This window comes from Fukomys damarensis, unplaced genomic scaffold (genome assembly GCF_012274545.1).
Source record: "Fukomys damarensis isolate Sample0158 unplaced genomic scaffold, DMR_v1.0_HiC HiC_scaffold_14, whole genome shotgun sequence".
Classification (NCBI taxonomy): domain Eukaryota; kingdom Metazoa; phylum Chordata; class Mammalia; order Rodentia; family Bathyergidae; genus Fukomys; species Fukomys damarensis.
This window is the reverse complement of record NW_022900926.1, coordinates 70,848,055-70,864,577: the sequence shown is the minus strand read 5'-3', so window position 1 is coordinate 70,864,577 and position 16,523 is coordinate 70,848,055. Positions and strand designations below refer to the sequence as shown.

The 16,523-nt window shown below is 38.1% G+C and overlaps 1 protein-coding gene across 2 annotated transcripts in view; it reads right to left on the bottom strand.

Annotated features, from left to right (window-relative positions):
* Nucleotides 1-4,061: 4,061 nt before the first annotated feature.
* Nucleotides 4,062-16,523, bottom strand: part of Cdk19 (cyclin dependent kinase 19) — a 104,979-nt gene continuing 92,517 nt past the window's right edge. For both annotated transcript variants that reach the window (XM_010630352.2, XM_033763422.1), the window contains 7 exons: nt 16,309-16,452; nt 16,065-16,134; nt 12,851-12,923; nt 12,447-12,544; nt 11,666-11,744; nt 10,849-11,115; nt 4,062-8,390 (listed from right to left, as the gene is read on the bottom strand). In XM_010630352.2, coding sequence (XP_010628654.1) covers nt 8,259-8,390; nt 10,849-11,115; nt 11,666-11,744; nt 12,447-12,544; nt 12,851-12,923; nt 16,065-16,134; nt 16,309-16,452 — 863 coding nt within the window. In that variant the 3' untranslated portion in view covers nt 4,062-8,258. The remainder of the gene's footprint in view (nt 8,391-10,848; nt 11,116-11,665; nt 11,745-12,446; nt 12,545-12,850; nt 12,924-16,064; nt 16,135-16,308; nt 16,453-16,523) is intronic.

The following is a 16,523-nucleotide window of genomic DNA, read 5'->3' as shown; positions in this document are numbered from 1 at the left end:
TGACAAATCCATGCAATTACGAATGAAAAGGGTGAAATCTCAACAGACTCTGCAGAAATCCAGATCATCAATACCTACCTTCAAGAACCTGTATTTTAATAAGATGGAACATAAAGAACAGATTCCTAGATCCATATGAATTACCAAAACTGAATAAAAAATATGTAAAAATTCTAAATAAACCAATATCAGCCAATAAAATTGAAGAGGTAATTAAAAACCTACCAACAAAAATAAGCCCAGTCCCTGATGGATTCACTGAATTCTACAAGAAATTTAGAGAAGACCTAATACCACTATTTCTCAAACTCTTTAATGAAATGGAAAGGGAAGCAATACTCCCAAATTCATTCCTGGAAGCAAGTATTACCCTGATTACAAAACCAGAGAAGGATCCAATCAAAAAAGAGAACTACAGGCCTACCTTCCTAACAAACACAGATACAAAAAAACCTCAGTAACATACTGGTAAACAATACAGTGAATCATCAAGAATGTTACATATTATGTATGACCAAGAAGGATTCATCCCAGGGATGCAGTGATGATTCAACATATGCAAATCAATAAATGTAATACACTATAAACAGAGGCAAGGACAAAAACCACATGATCATCTTGACAGATGAGGAAAAAGCACTTGACAAGGCCCAACACCAATTTATGACAAACCCTATAGAAAAATGGTATAAATGGTCTTTCTCTCAATATGATAAAAGCCATCTATGGCAAACTATACTAAATGGACAGAAACAGAAACCTTTCACTCTTAAAATCAGGAAGAAGACAAGGATGTCCACTGTCACCACTCTTGTTAAATATAGTTTTGGAAACATTAGCCAGGGTAATTAGACAAGCGAAAGAAATAAAAGGAATAATGACAGTAAAGGAGGAAGTTAAATTAACATTTTTGAAGATGACTCTATATAGAAGATCCCAAAAATTCCATCAAAAGACTTCTAGATTTGATAACAAAACTCAGTGTAGTTGGATACAATGTCAACACTGAAAAGTCAATAGCCTCCCCTACATGTATAAAACACACTGAGAAATTAGAGAAATAACCCCTTTCACAATAGCATCCAAAAAATGAAACACCTAGGAATCAAATCTAATGAAGGAAGTTAAAGAGCTCTACATTGAAAACTACAGTACTTTGGAAAAGGAGATTGAAGAGGATACCAGAAAATGGAAACATATACCTTCTTCTTGACTAGGAAGAACCAATATAGTGAAAATGGCCAAACTTCTAAAATTGTTATACAGATTTTATGTAATCCCAATCAATATTCCACCAGCATATCTCACAGAATTAGAGAAAATAATCATAAAATTCACTTGGAACCAGAAGAAATCTAGACTAGCAAAGGCAATTCTGGGCAACAAGGACAAGGCAGAGGGTATCACAATCCTTGAGCTGAAATTATACTGCAAAGCTACTCTGATAAAAACAGCATGGTGCCGGGTGTGGCGGCGCATGCCTGTAATCCCAGCACTCGGGAGGCTGAGGCAGGAGGATCGCTGTGAGTTTGAGACCAACCTGGGCTACATAGTGAGTTCCAGCTCAGTCTCAACTACATAGAAACTAAAAACCAAAACAAAACAAAACAAAACAAAAAAACAGCATGGTACTAGCAAAAGATCAGACCTGAGGATCAATGGAACAGACTAGAAGATGCAGAAACAAGTCCAGACATATTCAGCCACCTAATTTTTGACAAAGGAGCCAAACACCTTCACTGGAAGAAAAATAGTCTCTTTAATAAGTGGTACTAGAAAATCCGGCTTTCCACATGCTGAAAAATGAAATTACACCCTTATCTTTTACCATGCATCAAAATTCAAATGGATTAAAGATCTAAATATTAAAAATTTAAACACTAAATTCACTGGAAGAGAGAATAGGCAGAATGCTTGAGGAATAGGAGTGAACAAAGACTTCATAAACAAAATCCAGATTGCAAGAGAAATACAACAAAGAATCAACAACCGGGACCTTGTCTTACTAAAAGGCTTTTTGCACAGCAAGAAAAACTGAGTAAAGAGAACCCAGTGTGGGAAAATTTTTTTTAACCAGCCTATTCATCAGATAAAGGACTATTACCTAGAATATATAAAGAACTAACAAATAAAAAATCAGATTCCCCTCAAATTTAAATATCCAACCCAAAAATGGGCATCTGAAATTGGGACTGGGGATGTAGCTCAGTGGCACCACACCTGTCTGAAAAGACACTTCTCAGATGAAATATAAACATCAAATAAACGTATGGAAAAAAGTTCAACATTTCTGGTCAATGGAGAGATGCAAATTAAAACAATGCTGAGATTCTATCTCCAGAAAGAATGGCTATTATCCAGAAATCAACCAATAACAAATGCTGGTGGGTGTAGGGAAAAGGGAACTCTTCTGCACTGTTGGTGGGAGTTTTAGACCGTACAATCACTGTGGAAATCAATATATTGATCTGTCAAAAAATTAAAACTAGACGTTCCATTTGATCCAGCTATCCCTCTTCTTGGTATTTGCCAGAAAGAATTAAAAGCAGCATACCACAGCAATATATGCGTGCCTGTTTATAGCAGCAGTTTGTAATAGCTTGGAAACAGCCCAAATGCCCATCTACTGAAGAGTGGATAAAGATGTGGGGTTTTTAAATACACTGGAATACTACTGTGCCATAAAGAAGGATGGGCTTCAGACATTTATAGCTAAATGGATGGGCTGTGAGACCATACTCTTAAAAGTGAAGTAAGAGACACATTTGCGTGCCATTTCTCTGGTGAGAAACTGAAAGTGGAAATAAGGACTAAACCTGGGGAGACTAGGCCAGTAGTGTCCAAAAGTTGTGGGTTTCTCCCTATTTTGGGAAAGAAGAGGTCATCTCTATATGCAGGATTGAATGTTTGATACTTTGCCCAATATGAGACATCTGGGAGTGGTGTTTCCTAAGTCTTGGGTAAGAATCTACATAGATGACTAGATGGAGGCTGTGTAAAAGAACGGCACCTTTGAAATACTGTTGGTCCCAGCATCTGGTTATTACCCAAAGGCCAGCACTTTAGCTTTTTTAACATTCACTTAGTCTGGCACTCTGAACCCTTCTCCCCAACTGAGCTCTGTCTTTCATGTTCTAATACCTCACAGGACTGGGCCTTCCTTAACCATCTATCTTCTAATATATATAAATTTCTGCAGTGGCTATCTTATGTAAAATACAGTAAAAATTTATTATAGTTTCTATTAAATGTTAAACATGTAAAAAGAAGATAGGAAGTAGAGAGAAGTTATAATTCCTCAAATTACATATTACATCGTTTCAAAATATTTCTAGATATGCAGTTTCACTTATGCTGCTAGCTCCTTAGTTCACTGAAAAGTTTTGTGCTATTATCTATGTTTCTTTTTCATAAGTTTTGTCTGACTTGTACTCCATTTCAGCCATTCTAAGATTGACAGTGTATTAACTAATGTATTCTTTAATTTGATGCACCATTTTGCTTTTTCATACTTTAAAAAAAACATTTTATTAATATCTACTTATGTTACATTAAAAAAAATTTATTTTTAAATAAAAAATAAACAAATGGCCAGTTTTGTGTTTATGTCACTTAAACATTCTTTAGTTGACTCCGTGATGCCTCTGATTACTAGAATAATCATAGAAGACTCATCAGATAAACCACAGAAAGGGTAGCCAGGTCCAACAGAACACTGCCATAAAGGAGACCTTCCCAGCCCAATCCTGTCCCCAGAATGCAGGTAGTTTTTTTTCCCCTAAAATTCATTTTAATCATTTTTAAAAAGTATTTATCTCAGGAAAAAAATTAATTTTATCTTGGAGCTACCTAGAAATCTTGCTTTATTTTGTGTTTCTGTGGCACTATAAACACCCTGAACAGGATAACATATTGCAATCCACAGGGAGACATTCTCTGCAGGATGAGTATGATTATGAAATCTTCTAGGCACGCTGATAAACTGTTAACACCAGCACTTACTACAAAGAGTTTTTCTACATTTAAAAAACCAAACAGAAACAAAGCCAATTAGATTTTATTTCAACCAAGAATATAAAATAAATGCAATCTAATTTATTTTAACAGTCATTTCAGGAAGGGAGTCTGGACAACTCAAAGCGGGAAACACAGCTTCCAAGCCACAGCCCATCCTGCGCCCACAGCGTGGGCTGTGCAAGCACCGGAGCTGGGAGTACATGCGCCGCAGGGCATGTAAAGCTACAGCCATACAAACAGGGATCGTGCAGAAAGTGACTCAAAAAGAGACAGAGACGAGTACGCTTCACAAACAGGAATTACCCGAAATACAAACTAGGCAGTTTATAAAGGATATTCTACATAACATATATAAAAGTACTTTCAATTGTTGTTAAAAAGGACATCTTCTGCCCAGATTTTGTGTAATACTTTTAGTGTCTACACAGACAAGGCTTTAAAAAAATTAAATAGTATTAATTTACTAAATATTTAGGAGATAACAGTGCATTAGGAATTTTTTCATATAATACATACCTATCACTCCCTTACGGTGATAGCACAGAAGAGTAAGTATGGCCTCAGGTACAACACATTTTTTAAAAATCCTGTAACAATAACCTTTGTCTTATATTTGTGACTATTCTTGAAGATTATGGAGACCTAAAATGCTATGTTTTATATAAAATATTATGTACTTGACTCCTTCAAGCCTCTGTTAATCTAATGGCCATGTCAGTGCCTTTTCTATCCCTTAGGAAGATATCACCACATGGTGAGATTTGCAACTTTCATAGAATTCATCCTTCATTGTATAGTTTCTGCTACTCAAAACAGATCAAGTTCCAAGTCTTTTTCTCCAACTACTTTTTCTCTTGTACCTTTATCAGAGAAAAGAGCATCACTTTAGAGGCACAGAGAACCACCAACAGCTGCTCACCAGGAATGAACCAGTGAACGCAGACATCCACATTGTCCTTTCCTGTTCTGGAGAGTAAACTATGAGAGCAAAAGAGTAGTACAGAAGGCCAACATTCTAAGTACTAACGTTTCAAAACCACAGATATAAAAATATACACGCCCTTGGTTTTTGCACCTCACTGCATGATCTACTTCATTACAAGGATTGTTCAGCCTCACAGGATCAGCCCTGCCACCAAGCTACCTTATTCTGAGTTCCCCTGTCCTGTACTCTTGAATCACTTTTCCCAAACACACATCTCACTAGCAAGCTAACCCTAAAATAGATCTGTAATATCAAGAGCAGAAAACCTTCCCTTGGCTTTACTCCTTCCTTTCAATACTTCCCCTGGTCCAGGTATTCCCGCAGGCTGAGGGATGCGCCCCCTGCACCCTTGGGGATGTAATATACCGTTAGACTGTAGTCATTTGGGGACCTCAGCAATAAATCTTGCCTTCAGAAAGCTTTACAGGTCTCCTTGGAGGTCCCATAGTCCAGGGCCCTTATGTGTGGAAAGCTTTGTTCCCCTTTACAGAGAAAGGAAATTCCTAACCAAAACCATTTCAAAGCGTAATGGGCAACAGTAGGCATCACCAACCCTGAGGCAAGAAGAGGAGAAAAGGGGCAGAAACAGTGCAGGGATAAGAAACCCAGTCGTGTATGTAACGGGGACCTCTGGCTACGTCCTGGAGAATACTGTGCACTGGGAGCAACTGACAAAACCCCCTTATAATTGTGTCAGTTCTACCAGTAAAATTCTTTATGTACAAGGAAAGCAGGGTAGTTCTGTCAATGCATAAGCATATATCCTAAGAATTACATATTAAAATTACATAAAGTATTAAGGGGCATTGTGTCTCGGCTTATATACATATTTGGGGTTTCTTCTTTTATTCAATGTAAGCTTTCCTCATGTCAAGAACAGAGCTGTGTTTTAACTGTCAATTCCTACAATCACTTTGTAGAGAATGCTCTGCCTACCAGGGCCACCCAATTAATTGTTCAAGGCTGCTGTGAACATTTCAAATATACAGGAATTCCTTTTGTGACACTTAAATCATTTTCTCCTAACATGGACAGACACAGAAACTTCTCCATAACACTGTTTACTTTAGAATTTGGAAGAATAACTATCCCAGTGGATTTAGAAGTAAACAAAAGGACCTTTGTGTTATTTTAAGTCACTCTCATGTCATAGACTTCCCAGGAGAGCCTGGTGTCACTGAAGTGACCATCAGCTCCCAAAGGACACCAAGTATGTCCTGCCCGTTGTGTTTTCCAGCCAGCAGAGCACTGGGCACATGGTGAGGGCACAGGGAGCACCCGCTGACCAGCAGCTCTGGACAGAGAGGCTTCCAGGCATAGGACAGAACTTTGTATAGATAACTATACAAACATCATGCAAGGAGGTTAATTTCTTACGTTAAATAGCAAAAGGGGTTAAATACCATGGAAATGATCAGAAATTCCTTCCAATGGAGCATGTCAACTGCTTTATCTTCAGTCTTGATGAGTGTCATTAGAGTCTTATTATCAATACTAAGCATTATTATGCTGAGATCAGTAAGGTCCTGACTGGCTACAGTATCACATCAATAGTGCAAAATGTATACTGGCTTCTGTCTTAAATCATATTTTACTTGTATATGGACCCAGAGTATCATAACCAGGTAGATAAATTCACAAAGAATAGTTTAAAAATGCATATAATTTGCATATACAACAATTAGCTATTTCTTCTAGCTCAAGAAAACATTAACAAGGCTGGTGCTGCAAGTAGCATTTAGAAGAACACAATATTTTTTGCCCCTTACATTGCAATGGGAGCTCTAAGTCCTTACATCTTTTTGTACTGGGGATCGAACTTGGGACCTTGCACTTGAGAGGCAGGCGGCAGCACCACTGAGCTAAATCCCCAGCCCTCCTTACATTTTCTTTTGGCCCTGGGAGTGAGGGGCTCCTTATAGTGGCTAAGAGAGAACTCAACCTCTAACTCAAAGGTAATCAAAATGAAAATATCACCTTAACTGGTATAGCCTTACACTATCTGCCCACAGTTTTTAGGCACAATTAAGTTTTCTCCTACGGGCAAAAGAAAGATTCAGTGCAATGAAAAGATTCTTGACATAAGTGTTTCAGTCACAACAGCAAAATTATGCATACATAATACATACTTTAAACATGTATAAAATCTAAACTTTTAACATGCTTTAAAAATAGTCTATGTCTAATGCAAATACAAATAGAGAACACTGCTCTTTACTTTAAAAGCATATGAATTTGCAGGCTTCTATTTGAGTATTCTTGGTTATGTAAGAAAGTTACCTCAACACAGAAGTGAAGAAACTGAAGAAAGCAAGTTTCTTCAGAGAAGCCAAATTTACATACAATACAGACTAAAAGCTCTTCCTTCAAGGGGAAGTAATGCATCCTTTGATAAACATTACTCCTTAAAGTAATCCTAGTGCAGTTAATATTCTCTCCAGCTTTCTGGTGTGGGTCACCAGAGGACTATATTTCATCAAAGCTCTTGAAACCCTTTCTAAGGTAAACTTAGCTACATGAAGGTTAAAACTGTAATTCCTAATTACTGAATACTATTCAGAACATGATGATTCTGGTAACTAAATTCTGTACAAATGGTCATATAAAAATCACATATGCCATTCTTCATAGCATAAAGCATAGTAACTACGAAGATCTAGGCTGGTTTTGGTTGTAGGTTCCCTCTGTTCCACAGCTTGTCTTTTACTAGACCTTCCCTGAAACCAGATAAATAAAACACAATAACAAAGTACTTCAGGACAGTAACAATTTCTGTTTAAGATTTCCATGAGCAAAACAGAGTCTGTGAAAACTGTGTAGTGCTTTAAAAGGTACATTTTTACCTGCGTTGCGAAAGTTCATGAAGTATAAAACTATACACCATTGGAATCCTGTTTTTAAAACATTAAAATCCTATTAAAAGAGCTTTGAAAAGATAAATCATAGTGATTGCTACAGCATGAGAAAGGTGCACCAGGAAACCTTTCAAAAGCTGCTGAAGGTTACAGAAGTGCTGGGATTAGATCAGACGCTTTATCAGAGAAGTCAATGAACACATGCGGGAAAGGGAGATTGGGAAACTTCACAAAAATCTTCAAGATGTTACTCTTCCAAAATGGTCAGTACACAAGGTTCTCTTCCCAAGTGTGTGAATTTTAACTGGCATCACACTTTGCACTCTGGGGCTCTTTGCAACGCAGACATTGTATTGCTGGAGTCTGTGCTCTGGGCTGGCCAGGCCAGGTGGAGTAGTGGATCAGTACCGGTGGGCCTGGTGAGACGGGTGGAACTGCGCACTCTGCTGAGATGAGGAGGAGTAGCCTAGTGTGCTCTGGGACTGAGACGATCCCTGAACGCTGCTTTGGTAATTCAGGCGAGAACTAGAGTGCTAGAAAGAAAGAGGAAAAGGAGATGACTGAGGTATATACCATTTTTATCCCTAGGCTTCTGATTCAGATCTTAGCCCTTTATTTTTTATTTTGAGGCCGGGTCTTGACATGTCCTTAAGTGCCCAGGCTGGAATCAAACTTTCAATCCTCCTGTCTCAGCCTCCCAAGTTGCTGGGATTAGATGTATGCCACCAATGCCCAGCTGCCTTTAACGATTTTTTCCGTAACAAGGGTTGATACAATTTGAGACACGGAAATGAAACAATATACAGTGAACATATGTTGCTCATATCATTGGGATAAACTGAAGTTTTGGGGAAAATTAATTTACAACCAAGTTTATAACAAATTCAAGTATGTTCATGTCGGCTACCCACGTAAGTTTTTTAGTAAATCAAACAGATACTTGGACTAACTTAAATGGAACCAAAAGGAAGTGTAACACACCCTTCTGAGGATAGGGGATCTGTGATAAGAGCTTCTCAGAGAAGTAACTGTGTGAAAACACATTTTTTGTTGAGATATTCAAAATGTAAAGCAAGCTTAGGCTGCTACTGATTGTCTTTCTTGCTAATGTTTCCCTTTATTTCAATTTCTATCAGTGAGTTTATGACTCCCTTGCCTGAGATTTTGTGTTCTATTAGCTCTAACCTAAATGCTTCTCTTCTTCCAATTTCCTGAAGGATGCGTTCTAAATCTTTTTTCTTTTTATTTAATGTTATTTAAGCTTTCCCTTCCTCCTAGTTCTTTTGAGACTGTCGGGGGGAAAAAAAAAATTGGGGGGTGGGGGCAAGATTCTTCCAGGTTAACGCAATGGGTATGTTTTTGTTTTGCTTTTGGGACAAGGTCTCACTATATAGCCCAGGTAGGCCTCAAACTCACAGCAATCCTCCTGCCTCAGCCTCCCGAGTGCAATGGGATTACAGGTGTGCACCACCACTTCTGGCTCACAATGGGCACTTTTACTTCTCTCCAAATACCAACCCTTAGATACATTTCTTTTAGTCTCCTAAATTAGTACAATTACAGTTTTCTTTATATCTTACTAACAAAAAATACTGTCTCGTCCCCAAATTATTTCTAGTTAATAGTTATTTCTAAAAAGCCTCAGTCTTTACCTTTTTTTTGTAACTATGTAGTTACTTAATGGTTACTTCCTCCCAGTAAGTGCAAATATATTTGAAGAATGCAATCAACTTTGTCCAAAATAAGCTGCCACTTCTTTTTCTGATTTTTTATTTTCTTTCTTTCAGTGTTGTTTTTGCCATTCTAGTGACTGAACATGGGGCTTTCACATTGACTACATCTCTAGCCTTTTTTAAAATTAATTTTGAGAAAAGGACTTGCTAAAGTCACTAAGCTGCCCAAGATGGGCCTGAACTTGAGATCCTCCTGCCTCAGCCTCCCAAAATGGTAAAAGGACAGGTGTGTATTCCCACAACCTCAGCCCATGCCCTTCCCTTTTCAATGCTTATTATGTAGGTGTGCTTTTCTGATCCACAGTTAACAGGCAACTACATGGGTAAAATAATGAATTTCCTTTAAGAAAGAAGTTGTCGATGAAGTTTATCATTATGTAAACCTAAAATGTACCAGGCCAGAAATGTAGCTCAACAGTGCAGCACCTACCTGGCAAGCACAGCCCAAGTTCAATTTCTGGTACCAAAAAAACAAAAAACAAAAAGGACCAATAAATGTTTTGCTTCAAAGGAAAAAAAAAGAAAAGAAAAAAGAAAGAAAGGAGAGATCTACCTGGCTATTTTTTTTCTCCCCAGATTATAAGGATAAACAAATCAGGGCACAAAATAACTTGAAGTTACATGAAATATAATAAAAATTATCATTTTCATACAATGCCCCAGAGCAGAACTGTACAATTTTTACATCAAAATGGTAGCGTAAAGATCTACTTAATTCTCAGCCAGGTGTGGTAGTGTATACCTATAATCCCAGCACTCTGGGAAGATGAGGCAGGAGCAGCACAAGTTTGACCCTAGCCCAACCTGGGTGTGATGATGCATGCTGCAATCCCACCCAGCACTCAGGAATCTGAGGCAGGAGGATCATGGTTGAGTTTGAGGCCAGCCTAGGATATACACATAGTTGAGTTCAAGATCAGCCTGAACTACATAGCGAGACCCTGTCTAATACAAGCAAACAAATAAGTTTGGCACTTAACTGGGCAACTTAATGACTCAATGAGACCTTGTCTGAAAAAATAAAAAGAGCTGGGGACATAGCTCCATGTGAAGGCCAGGGTTCAATCTCCAGTAAGATAATTACTGAATTCCAAAAGGCTATATTAAAAGTCTACTTCCCAGGGCCGTGGATTTAGCTCAGTGGTTCCACAGCCTCGCAAGTGCGAGGACTTGAGTTCGATTCTGGTATCAAAAAAAGAAAAGTCTACTTCCCATTATGACACATGTACATTAAGAAGGAGGAAACTTAAGGGCACACCTGATAGTCAGAGGGTATGACAGGTCCACCTGAGCTTGCGCCTGAAGGCCCAAGCCGTGGCTTCTTGTTCGGAGGCACCTGATTCAGGCCGGAGTCCTGGCTGTGCTGCAGCCCTGCTGCTGCACCTCCTACGCCAGCCGCCACCACACCCGTGGTCCCATTGGTTTGGGTGTTGCTCTGCTGTTGGGGTGGGGGCTGAGGAGGGGCCGCTGCCTGTGGTGGAGGGGCTGTGGGCTGCTGATGCTGGTTCTGCTGCTGCTGTTGATTCTGTCATGGGAAAAAAACAAAGCAAGTCTGGTATGAAACCAACGGATAGGACATTTCTTTCATTACGTGATATGCACATGAGAGTGCTGACCCAGCTGGGGGGCAAACTACCAGGTAACTGCGTCAGAGGAATGACTAGAAAACGGGTCAACATCCTGAGCCCTGAACAGGATGTGTTCTCTGGGATTGTACAGTAACCCTCCAAACCGGCCCCAAACATTTCACCGAAGGCCAGAAGGCACACAGGAAGGAAACTGTTTGTGCTCATTAAAACATCTGTAAGATGTCCTCTGAATGATGATCTTGGAGTGTGCGAAGGGGGCTGACACAGCCAGTGAAGGTACCTACAAAAGCCAGCTTGCATGATATGATAGTAATGACACGAATAAACACACGGGGCGAGGCTTGGGGCTCAGGGAGTAGAAGAGCTTATTAGGCAAACGTAAAATAAACATAGAACTAAGAGCAGATGAACATATAGGAATTATCTTTCCTTATCTTTTTGCCTACAATATTCTCTGACTGTCCAAGTGTGCCATGCAGTTCATACCTTGTCACCCTTCTCTTCAGGTTCATCTTCATTAAGGAATTCTCGCTTAGGGTACGGAATCTGGCAGCCAGCAAACACACTAAAAAAATCATTGAAAACAAACAAGTCATGACCTATAATCTATAACATCATTACTTTGTTACCTAAAAATTCTACTTTTTCTTTTTCATTTATTTCTTACACTTCATCTGTGGCTGGTGATTGCTGGATGCTTCCCAAAACGACTAAATGTGAGCATTAAGAAAAGAACAATTCATTCATTAACTGAATTTCTACACCAATCGCCACTTTTAATTTCAAATCACAACTGCCATGAGGTGACATACATGACAGAATTTCTTCCACATCAATTTCATTAGCACCAAAAATAAATGAATCCATATTGGCATCAACAAGAAAAAAAATTTTCCCCTCAAGGAAAAAAAAATGTACCATTCACAAATACAAGCACACAGTATATACTTGAGTGAAATAAAGGTTAAAGAGTAGAGGTCTTGTAGCACTGTGGACATGCTCCGAAGACAGAATTTAATTCTACCATTCCCTACTCATTTGGTCTAATCTCTGATTTATAAAATCCCATTTGTTCTCAGCTCTAGTTTTCATCTGTAAAGCTGACTATATCACCTATTTTTATTCACATCTCTCTGTCGCTTGGCCTGTTTAAAAACACTGGCCCTTTCTCTTTACCAGTCTTAATGACGAAAGTAAAGTACTTCAGTAACAAGTGCGAGCTACCCTTGCTCTCAGCCACCATCTGAAGAGGAAGGTGCATACATACTCTAACGTCGGCAAGGGATCCTCCTGAAAATAGGGGTCCTGCAGAGCCTGCTCTGAGGTAATTCTTTTGGTTGGATCCATGGTAAGGAGTTTCTGAAGCTAGAAAAAATACATAAGAAATTGATAGCACATGGGAAATCTGTACAAGTCAATGTCTTCACTTTTTTAAATGGCAGAAATCAGCAGGATTGCAGCCCCTTTAAAGTCTTTTTTCTGCTGATAAATCATTTAAAAATTTAAGACCAGAAGTAAAGGTTGGCATCTTAAGCGAAATACTTAATTTCATCCCAGTATCCACCAATTTCTTTTATTTCTAAAGAAGGAGTAGTGGGGACAATTCCCCAGTAAACAGGATTAGATGAGTGTTTGCTAAGACGGGATTCAGTCTGGGAGAGAAGCACCTACCAGAAGGAACACTTTGCTGTCAGGCTTGACCTTGTGTTTCTCCATATACTTGATGAGGCTGCTGTTGGCATACCTGCAGGGACACACAGCCTTGTGTCACCGAGACACTCACACAACTTATATTTTTTAATGAAAAGCTCCTAAGACTGGTTTTCTTATGAAGTATGTGTTTAAGTCACTGCCATTTCCGATAAAAAAAGAAACACATTATCAAATATTGGCAAATGTGTGAAGAAACAAGAATTGTAACACACTACATTTGAGAGGCTGTATTATTAAATAATTTTGGAAAATTAACCATTAGTTGAAAATGACTATATCCTATGAATCAGGAATTCTGTATCTAGGTACATACTTGAATCTAAGAGATGCTTTAGCACATCCATATCAGTATACATGGATAACAATATTCTTAGCAACATTTTTTTAATAGTAAAGAACTATAAACAATCCAGTGTCCATCAATTGAAAAAATAGGTGATTACATAATCACAGAATGGAAAGTTACACAATAGTAAAAATGAGTACATTAGGTTGAGTGGGAGGAAAGCAAGCTACAACAGAAAATACACAGATAATATAATTTATATAAAGTTTAAAGATACATTAAAGAACAATAATTTTGAAAGATACATACATGTGAAGTAAAACTGATAAAAACAAATTCAGAATATTTACATTCTTTCTTCTGGCACAGGTAAAAACAGGCTATTTCAGTAATCTGAATAATGTTCTATTTCTTTGGTTGAAACATGAGTGGAGGGGTATTCATTTGGTTATTCTAAATACACTATGTATATGTTTTCATCATATATATTCTTTCCTATATATGAAATATTTCAAACTGAAAAATTCTAAAACTAGGCAATGTATGTTTACGGTAAAAAATTAAGAGAACACAGAAAAGTATAAAGAAGAAAATTAAAATCACTCATAATCAAGCCATTCAGTGATTTAAAAAACACACTGTAAAGTTTTTATTAATTTCCCTTTGGCTTTTTTGGTATGTAATCACATATACAAACAAAGAGATTGCTCCTGACTTTGTATTTATTTATTCAGAACAGCAGGTGCCAAGTCTATTCAAGAAAATAAAAGTGAAGAGTAGGGGAGAAACTGGCTCTGCAGAGCAAGCTTGGGCTGAGTAAAAGAGGAAACATCACGATAAAAGTACACCCTAGAGAAAGCAGAGTGGGCTAGTGTGAGGAAAAGCTACCATAGCCTGGCTTTGTTTTTATAAAAACCGAAACCATGTATAAAAATTGTCATGTTTTTTCATTTAATCTTGTTTCATAGATACTTTCCCTTGTCAAATACTCCTTAAATTTATTATTTTCAGTGGTTATGCATCTCCTTCTGGTATGAAAGTGGTTGGATAAATGCTATCAGATACAAGTCCTTGTAGGTAAGTCTGATGCACATGACAAGGAGAAAATACTGTATGGAAGATGAGAATCAGAGACTCCTGCTTGTTTTTTTTTTATTTTTCAAGATGGGGTCTCGTTGTTGCCCAAGATAGCCTCACATTCCTAGCCAATTCTTCTGTCTCAGCTTCCTAAATAGCTAGGATTACAGGTGTGTATTGTCATTACTGGCTCAGAAGCCACTTTTTTTTTTTCCTTTTTTTTTTTTGAGATAGGATCTTGCTATGTAGTTCAGGCTTGCGTTGAACTCACTATGTAGCTGAACTTGCAGCGATCCTCCTGCCTCAGGCTCCTGAGTGCTGAGATTATAGGTGTGCACCATCATGTCTGGCTAGAATCTTTATTTTTATCAGGGTCTCCCAAGTGATTTGTAGGTACTTCCGAGTTTGAGAAGTACCCATTCTCAACAGAATGCAAGAGCCCATTCTATTGTATTCTTGCCAACACTCAATATTTTCATTTTTAATAATTTTGCTGTGTGTGTGTGTGTGTGTGTGTGTGTGTGTGTGTGTGTGTGTGTTTATAACTTTGGCTGCTTTGGTTTTGTTTTTTGCTTTTTCAGTACTAGGGATTGATCTTAGGGCCTTGCTAGGCAGGTGCTCTACTGCTGAGCTACACCCCCAGCCTCTTTTTAATATCTTGAGACAAGGTCTCACTAAGTTGCCCAAGCTGGCCTTGAACTTGCAGTCTTCTCCTACCTCAGCTTTAGAGTAGCTGGAATTAGGATATATCTATAACTGCATCTCTAGATTTTTGATTTTGTTCTTTTTAAATTCAGGCTCACCTTGAATTCATTATGTAGTCCCAAGTAGCCTCAAATTCATTGCAAACTCCTGCCTCAGCCTCCTGAGTAATGGGATTACAGGTGTGCGCTACAATGCCCAGTCTAGGTGTATATGTTAATAACTTCCCCTCCCTCTCTCCCTCCATCACCTTTCACCTTTCTTCTCCTCTTTGCTCAACACACGTCTCTAACAGTCTGTTTTACTCACATCCTGGGTCATGTGTTATTTCTGCCTCCCTTCTTGTCAGCCACTCAGATAATAACAGATCCACAACTATGGCCACGAACTGAGATCTTTATCACACTAAACAGAACAGACATTTAAACTATCTGCTGACCCTAAAACTCTTAAGTTTCTAAATACTATAGCCTAAATTAAGTATGTTAACTGCATCTGGTCTTTAAATAATGAGCATAATTAACACACTAAAATCTAAATTTCTGATTAATTTACAACTCATTTTTTAAAAGTTTAGTTTAAATTTTCTCATTGAGGTCATGAACTATAATTAATGCTATGGCCTGAATGTTTGTGTCCCCTGCGCAATTAGTTGAACTCTAACATCCAATGCAACAGAGTTAGCAGTTGGTACCCTCAGGTGGTCATCAGGTCAAGGAGGGGTCTGCCCTCATGAATGCCAGTAATGTCTCATTAAAGAAGCTTCACACAGCATCAATGTGGAAACAGAGAGAAGCCCTCACCGCACACTGAACTTGCTAGCACCTTGAGCTGGGACTTCCCAGCCTCCAGAACTGTGAGAAAATACATTTTTGATGTCTATAAATTTCTCAGTCTAATGTACTTTTTTTGGGGGGTACCGGGGATCAAACTCAGGTCCTTGCACTTTCGAGGCAGGCAGCAGAACCACTGCAACCCTAATGTACTTTTTAAATGGCAGCACAAATGGACCAAGACAGTGATGGCTTTTTTAGAGCTTTCGATGATACAAACAGCCCACGTGCCATAGGTCTGCCACCACTGGACTAGGACAATAGAGTTACTTACGTTGTTCTTCTAAAGTCTTTTTGAAGTGTAGGATATTCTGGCATCTTTCTAATATCTTCCCAGTCTTTATCTTACCAAAAAAAAGAAAAACAAATTGAATATTGTTATAGAAAATAACATGTTAAATTTTATTTTAAATTGAATTATTTTAATTTAAATTATTTTAATTTAAAAATAGACATTTAGAAAAGGAATGTTTTGAAATATAACTGAAAATATAATTTTGAAAAGGAAAATACATTACCTGCAGGAAACCCCATGACGCTAAATATTCGATCTAGCTGATCATGATGAAAGGGATTGCTTGTTTTTATATCTTCCTGACGACAGTGGAAAATAGGTTCTGAAGTCAACAATTCAGCAAATATGCAACCTATTGCCCATATATCTATGAAGCAGAAAAATCAAGTTTTTGTACAAATGTATCACATTTCCCTAGTTAAAATTCCTGGTATAATT